Here is a 7,723-nt window from a genome sequence, read left to right on the forward strand (position 1 = left end):
GTTATAATTAGTCTACTTAATAAAGTAGATCTATAGTACCATATATTGTTCTGTCAAAGAACAAAATTTATAAGTATCAATATTTTACCTGTAAAAGTGTATTCATAAGATCTCAGCCTTACCAAGGTTGTTTGGTCTGGTTAGTGGTAAATGCCCAAAATGTAATAGAAATATGAAAAGTCAAGATTTAAGCTCCATATAAGATGATAACCACACTTGCTAAATATATAATGGCAAACACCTTCTTCTGTTACAGTGTTAACTTATCTTCCATCATCTTTTTTTTAAAAAATAAGCTACTTTCTGTGCTAATTTTCTAAAGACCCTGAGCAAAAGTTACAATAATGCACTTTAATGTGGGCAGTGAACTGTCAATATGTAACCACACATTTATACAACCAGAAGGACACCTTTAAAATCTATTAAATAACCACTTCGAACGCCAGAGGAGATTTAAGGGGTCCGAAAAGTGGAGAATATGTGCAAAGTTATTCTTAACAATCCACTAAAGCAAGACATGTATCTTGACTTCTTTTTTATTTTTATTTTTTTTAGGAAATCCACAATCTAATTGATATTTAACTACAACAGAAGCATATAGATGAACATTCACCACTGCCCAGACCATTAAGATTTTAGCTTAAATTAAAAGAAAAAAAATGCTACTGTAAACTAGGAAATATATTCAGATTAGCATCCACAAGGCTTCTGAGTTTATCTTTAAACTAAGAACTTCAAATCTCTAACGTCAGAAAAGTTTTTTTTTTCTGACAAATACATCAACCTGTGCCAAAGTAAAATGAAGCAAAACAAAACCAAAGAATTTTCATTGTTAATATTACTTACTAAGTTTTTTGTTTTAACTTTATTTGTATAGAATGCCAGATACAATATCATGGTACAGCTAAAGCCAATTAAGAGCTATCGATTAAATTATACTGATTTTTTTAACTTCTTAAAAAATTATATTTTGCTTATTTCCATTTTCCCTGGGGAAAAATAATTTAGAAAGAATGGTTTCATACCTATCATCAGCTTGAGAAGGTCAAATGTATAAAATTTCAAATTCTGTTTGGAATTTTCATGGATACACAGGAGGTTTAAGTATTTTTCAAACGTTGAAAAGCAATAACTAACTAATAAGAAAGTTTTGTTGGGACTGTACCCCTAAGAGAAAATAAAAGTCACATTCCTGGTTAGATTTTCCCATGTAATTCATCTTTAATATTTAGATTAGCTACTGTTTCTTTAACCATATTCCTCATTTGTAAGAAAAAGGAATGATTAAAACATTTTTTGCATTTTAAAATTTTTTAAAAAGACAATGTGAAGTTTCCAAACTTTCACAAGTACAGGTAACAGTTGCAAGATTAAAAAATAATTTTAATCAATTATCTGATTCCTTATTAGCCTAATCATGTAACTGGGAATATGATTCTTTGCCCATCACAATACCACTCTTTGTTGGTTTTTGGTTTTTTTTTTTTTCCTTTGAGATTCTGGAAATAAGTAACATACAATTTTAAGAGGCACTTATTAGAATGATTCCAAAATTCCCCTTACCGACTGAACGATCTAATTAATCTTTTTTAAATCCAAATACACTTTGTAACAAATAATAATAATAATAATACACTTTGTAAAGGAGACGATACTGTAAACTCATTTGCCAAGTGGCTGCAAGACACTACAAACCAAGCTGTCATTGTTACTTGCCAAGTATCTTGGGGGTGAGGGAAAAAAATATCGTTTTGTAAATAATAAAATAATCATTAGAATAATAATAAAAAGAAGAAGAAGAATTAAAAAAAAAAAAAAAAAAACCCCAAACCCAATGTTAGAAAAGGTTCGTTAAGGTAGTTTGCGAGGGGCTCGCGGACTCGTGGCTGTCCATGTTAGAGGTCACGGCTGTCACTACAGTGATAGAGGGATTGGTCAGGTCTGTTAAAGTGGTCGCAGTGCCCGGTGGACTGAGCGCGCCGCTGTCTGCCGAGGGCGGGGCCGGAAGCGACGTGCCATCGGCTTTATCAACACCCCCATTCTCCTGCCGCAAAAGGTTCCTTCTGAATTTGGCTCGTGCGTTTTGGAACCAAACCTGCAAACCAATCCCAATGGATTTCTTTACCGATGTTTATTTTTATACTTCCTTTTTTCTTTTTTCTTTCCCTTTCTCTTTTTTAATTCTGTTTTGGATATACGTTTCTCTTTTTAAATGTTTCTTTTCCTTGGGGGAGAAGGGCCTTCCACCCCCACTTTGTTTTTTTTTGTTTTTTTTCTTTCTGCTTTCTTTGACAACAGAGTAATCCCAGTTAAAACTACAGATACCCTGTTAGCTGCACAGGGGCCCCCACCCCCAGCATTAACGAGTGCCGCTTGGGGGCACAGATGGTTAAGTGGAGATACCCTGGGGAAATGAAGGCAGAGCGATCAAGGGGGTGGGGGTGGGGTGGAAATACACCCTCATCCCTCAAAGGTTGTCTTTCCAGAAAGAGGACAGGCGAGGTCAGCGGATGTTTCACCAAGTTAGAATCACTCGCATGAAATGAACATCATTGAAACAGATTTCTGGCTGTTCTTGAGTCTGACACATGCCAAGTACTCCGTGCACAGGAAAAACCTCCAGGGCCAGACTCCAAGCAACCGGAAACGGGTGCGTGGAATTTAAAACGCCTGCTGTCTGTCACTGAGGGTGAGAGCATCAGAGGCGACCCCCAGCCACCCACTATCGGTCTCTGGTTAGACATTCTTACCATGATGAGCCTAGCAAGGCACTGGGCCAGCAGGTCTCACTGCAGTATGCAGCGGTCAAATGCGGTTGGTTAAAATGGGAAAATACTCGCTCTGATTGGTTGCAGAGACAGCTAACCATGCTTGTGGCTTTTCAGGAGCTGACTAAAAGGATCCACGTGAATTTGGAAGCTTGGAACCGGGGAGTGAGGCCGCCAAGAGTGTGCTGAAGCAAGGGGGTAGCAGCAGGTCTCCCCAGGTGTGTGCGCACTGACCCTGACGTGGACAGAGGTCTCCAAAGCCACAGCTTGTGCAGATAGCACCACCTGCGTTTGCAGAGCAGTGGGGCAAGCTGAGCTGGCTTTGTGGGCCTGTCTCCCCATCTGTAGGAAGGATGTGGCTGCATTTTAGGAGACCCTGGGTCTCTCTCTCTCTCTCTCTCTCGCTCTCTGGGCAGTCTCCGGGAAGCCCCTGCAAAAGCTTGATACACTCTCTAGGGCGGTAAGTAAGGTAAACTAATGAGAAGCAGTTCAGGAAATCAAACAGGGAAGAGAACTACTTTCACTGCAAGGGGAAGTCGTAGGCACAGCCAACAATGGACACTTCTTACCTGCAAAACTCTTTTGGTCAGGCCCGTTTTCTGAGCAAGTTGCTTGAGGTCCTTGGCGTCCGGGTTGTGGTTGATGGCGAAGTAGGATTTCATGGTCCGCAGCTGGTGATGCTTGAAGGAGGTGCGCATGCGCTTGGTCTTCTGCGAGGGCGGGTAAGGCTGCTGATCCCGGTCCAAGTGGTCGGCCTCGTTCTCGTTACAACCTGTGGCAGCCACAGTGGACGAAAACAAGGGCTCAGTGCAAGGGTCTGCTTTAGCTGAAAAGATGGCCGGTGGCATGCTCCTGCCGCAATGGGACAGCAACGGTGGAGAAAGCTGTCGACCCAATTATGAGCAGGATCCAGACAAAAGAAGGAGGCTAATCGGCCCAAGTCCGCCAAACTAGGCTGTTAAGCGTGGACCCACCCCAAGTTTACGCAGTAGAAAAGTACTAGATACATCTAATACAGTTAGATAAATTATTAGATAAATCTAATCTCTTTGGCTTAATGGTTGCTAGAAAGACTTGAGAAGACGAGTAAGGTCTAAGTGTGGGAGTGAGAGAAATCTTCTCCAAGAGCGAAAAGGAAAAAAAACAAAAACAAAAAACAAAAGACCTTCTTCTACTCTGTGATGTGTATGAGCACGCTGGCCCTCCACACACACGGCTTTCAGAGATTCTTCCTTTCGTCTGTGTTTGTGAAACGAGGTGTAGTCTGTGAAGACAGGAGGGATATGCAAGCCAGTAATTTCAGCTCTCTCAAGTCTAAAAGTTTTACAGAGCCATCTCCCCACCCCCTTCCCAATGAAGGAAGAAATCTAAGTTCCAATTTTTAGCCTTTTCTGCACATCCTAGAATGTTTTCAGAAAAAGTTAAAAAGAAGAGGGGGAGAGGTTACAAAATAAAAGCCTGCAAGATTCTTACATAACCAGAAGAATATTACTTTTGAGGACTTTTAGCGGTAACTGGTTCACATGGGGCTAACCAAGATGAAGAGAGTTTTCCCTTGGAGTCACTGGAATAGATATTTCTGAAAGAGAAGGAGCCCAGGTCTGTATTCACTTGGTTCATGCCAGAATCTCTCCTCACAACGCCCAGCTCAGAGACCCTGATGTCCCATTCGGATGGTAGCCCTTTTTGCTCTGGTCCTGTGAGAGCCAGAGTGTGAGCTGTGCCCCTGGCTGGCAGGCCAGGAGGAGGGGAGTGACACCATTACCCCCACTACACAGCCCCCTCCACACTGAGGGCAAAACAACCCAGCCTTTGAAACCAGCCTGAAAGTCTTCATCCCCAGGATGTAAAGATGCGCATTTAAAAGGTCATTTCCGATAACCTCCTAGCTTTGCATAATAAATATGATTACAAGGAAACACTTTGTTAAATGTTTACTGATTCAGCCAACTTTCAAAATTTAAAGGGCATGGCAATTTTTTTTTCCTTTACACCTTACTTCAGTTGTTTATCTGATGTATATCTGACCATCCAGCATTTTAATGCACTGTAATAGAATATCTAAAATCAACGTGATCACATGCCTGTGGGAGAAACCAGAATCTTGAAGAATGTGAGGCGTCTCTTATGATTAGTTGTTCCGTTCTGCTTGATAAAATATTATATGCCTGCGATGCTCTGGTTGCACGCGTGCGTGATCAGTCGTGTCCGACTCTCTGTGACCCCATGGACTGTAGCCTGTCAGGCTCCTCTTTCCATGGGATTTTCCAGACAAGAATACTGGAGTGGGTTGCTATTCCCTTCTCCAATGCTTTGGCGAGAATTACTTTTAAAAAAAACGCTTTCAGTGAATCGGTATACATCCAGAGACCCAACAAGAGTCACCTGCATCACAAAATCCACTTAAGAAATTCTCCCCAATGTCATGAGAGTAGGCGTGAACTAATGACTCCTTTGTTCACATTTCCATGAGACCCGTGAAGAGGGCAGGCAAGTTCCTGGCAAGAAAGACACTATCATGCTCGCCATCGGACCCTCGATGTCCAACACGGGGCCAGGGATTCAACGAGCTTCACATCAAGATTTTGAATATTTGTTCATCCATAAAATCATCAATGACTATTCATGCAAAGTCAGATCAACTTGAGATGATATACACAGCCAAAGGTTGAACAGAGACTCCTTAAACCCCACTGAAAGGGCACCAGGTAACCAGAAATACAGAGAGGATAGAATATGCTTTACATTTTATCCTATTGCACCCCTGGGGAGAGATGTCAAGTTCAAATATTCTACAGAATTGCCCTTTTGTATCCCCAAATGGATGAAACAGCATCTTATGACCTACTATAAAACCATACTTATCTCAGTAAACTGAGCTATATTTCACAACCAGATTATGAATGTAGCCACACCAAAACAGTCAAAGAGGCACACCTTAGTCATTAGAGGCTTCTTCAGGTAAGATTTCAATCCTATCCTAGGTGAGTGATGTGTAACTCTTCCTGAACAGCTTATTAAATGGAATATTACACTGGGGCAGAAGACTTAACTTGGTACTTAAATAATGCCCTTACCCACAAGTTACTATTTCTTAGAAATGAGTTTGACTCCTAACCAAATTGTATTACTCATTAGTCTCTAAAATGAATTAATGAAAAATAATTATAGACATTTTTTTCACACACACAATTATAGACAGGTATGATAAAACACAACTTCTCTGAATATGCATTCTGTATCCATTATGGCTGATTTAAAACTCAGTAGAGAATTTCAGTGTATTAAACACTGCTACGGGACTTGTTTTCAAACAAAATACAATTCAGTGTGCAAAAAGATTAAGTTAGCTCTTGATTAAGATGGTATTCATATAAACAGACAACTGTGGGATCAGTTATGACATTATGCCACTTAATAGCGCAGTCTGTGTCATCTACAGAGTAACTCAGTGCATTAGCCTAAACTACTTAGATTTAACTACAAATGCCTTATGTAAACTTACAGGTAGCTGTGCTTCCCCAGTCTACTTTTAAAACTACAGGGGTACCCCCTCCCTGCCCACTGAATCATGAGATGAAATGATAACTCTCTTAAAACTGTCTTAAATATACACCTGTGAGTACACACATCTGGCACTATAAAATTAATAAGAAGATCTAACTATTTTATTCTCTGATCACTTAGGAAATGGTCACCTATCCGGAAGTGAGTTTCTATTCTGAAGGAATGCAACCCTCTGAGAACTGATCCCAGAGAGACCACTAGGGGTCAGTGCCAGGCTAATTTAACAACTTCAGGGAGCTTTGGAAGTTTGGAAGCCAAGAAAGAACCTAAGGAGGGGAGATTTCAAGAAGTGGCAAAAATCTAGTCTCTCGATTAATGCTAAATTACCCAAACCAGAGCTATTGGCCCTAGACTAAATCTTCTTCTCACCCCGGAGGGTTTCATTTCAAACCAGCATCCCAAATAGATTTCCTGTGGCTCTAAAATCTCCATCTGCTATCTACACAAAGAGATATTAGGAACAGTCTCAAAGAAAGGCACTTGCCTTATGTCAAACATTTACGGATCTTTGCCTAGCTTCACATCTCTGGAATTCTGAGTCACAAACATATTTTGTGTACATGTGTTTGAAAATATTATCAGTGTAGGAATCAGATCTGTTTAGTAGCAATGTCACTCTTTTCTGAGACTAGTTTACATTTAAGCAGAGATGGCTTCAAAGAAAGATAAAATAAGGCGCTAAAACTGTGGGTCCATTTTATTTTCTGCGCTTTTAATGTGGTTTTAATTCACTGAAGCGTTTCCTTGTAATAACAAATGGGCACTGGCTTCATAAACTTTTTTTTAGTGGTAAGCTGATTTCTGGTCAGGCATCTTTAACCCAGTTTCTCTAGATTATTTCACCCAGATCCTTACTGTATGCTGTTTGCTCGTGTCTCTAGGGAAAGTCCCAAAGGGATGCGGTGGACGTTAATTAAGAGTTACTGGCTCTGTGATGCACACTGGCTCTGTTCCGAAGGCCTCCGCAACCTCTCCCTCCTTAATGAACAGAAGCATCAGCTCTCTCCAGAACCTTGCAGCGCCTTAATTTGCAAACTAATGGCCGAATTGGAAATGGAAGTGGAATGGTCGAAGAGGAAAGAGATTCTCATTCTTTTTAAGAAATAAATCTGTACTCTCTGGTGCTCCTCAGAGAAGCAGGAGAAACAGTTTTATTGTCCTTAAAGCTCCCCGCATCTTTCTAATGTAAAGTAAGATCAAGGCGAAATCAAACGAAGCTAATTAGGTTAAACAAACAATCGAAGAAACCAGGCTTGCCGCCTTTGGCTAGAAAGCTCCTCCCCACACTTCTGGACCTTCTGGGAGCCGGGGGCTTCCTGCTCTCTGCAGACCCGGCTAGTCTCTCTCCCACTCTCTCTATTTCTCTCTCTCTCTCTCTCTCTCTCTCT

General features: G+C 40.9%; 1 protein-coding gene across 4 annotated transcripts in view; it reads right to left on the minus strand.

Annotated features, from left to right (window-relative positions):
* Positions 1 to 262: 262 nt before the first annotated feature.
* LHX9 (LIM homeobox 9) overlaps positions 263 to 7,723 on the minus strand; it is an 18,631-nt gene continuing 11,170 nt past the window's right edge. For 2 of the 4 annotated variants that reach the window (XM_010831098.1, XM_010831100.1), the window contains 2 exons: positions 3,338 to 3,540; positions 1,494 to 2,095 (listed from right to left, as the gene is read on the minus strand). In XM_010831098.1, coding sequence (XP_010829400.1) covers positions 1,838 to 2,095; positions 3,338 to 3,540 — 461 coding nt within the window. In that variant the 3' untranslated portion in view covers positions 1,494 to 1,837. Of the gene's footprint in view, positions 2,096 to 3,337; positions 3,541 to 7,723 lie in introns of all 4 variants that reach the window. The other 2 variants (XM_010831096.1, XM_010831099.1) reach the window with 2 other exon arrangements.

This window comes from Bison bison, unplaced genomic scaffold (genome assembly GCF_000754665.1).
Source record: "Bison bison bison isolate TAMUID 2011002044 unplaced genomic scaffold, Bison_UMD1.0 scf7180017864524, whole genome shotgun sequence".
NCBI classification, from domain to species: Eukaryota; Metazoa; Chordata; class Mammalia; order Artiodactyla; family Bovidae; genus Bison; species Bison bison.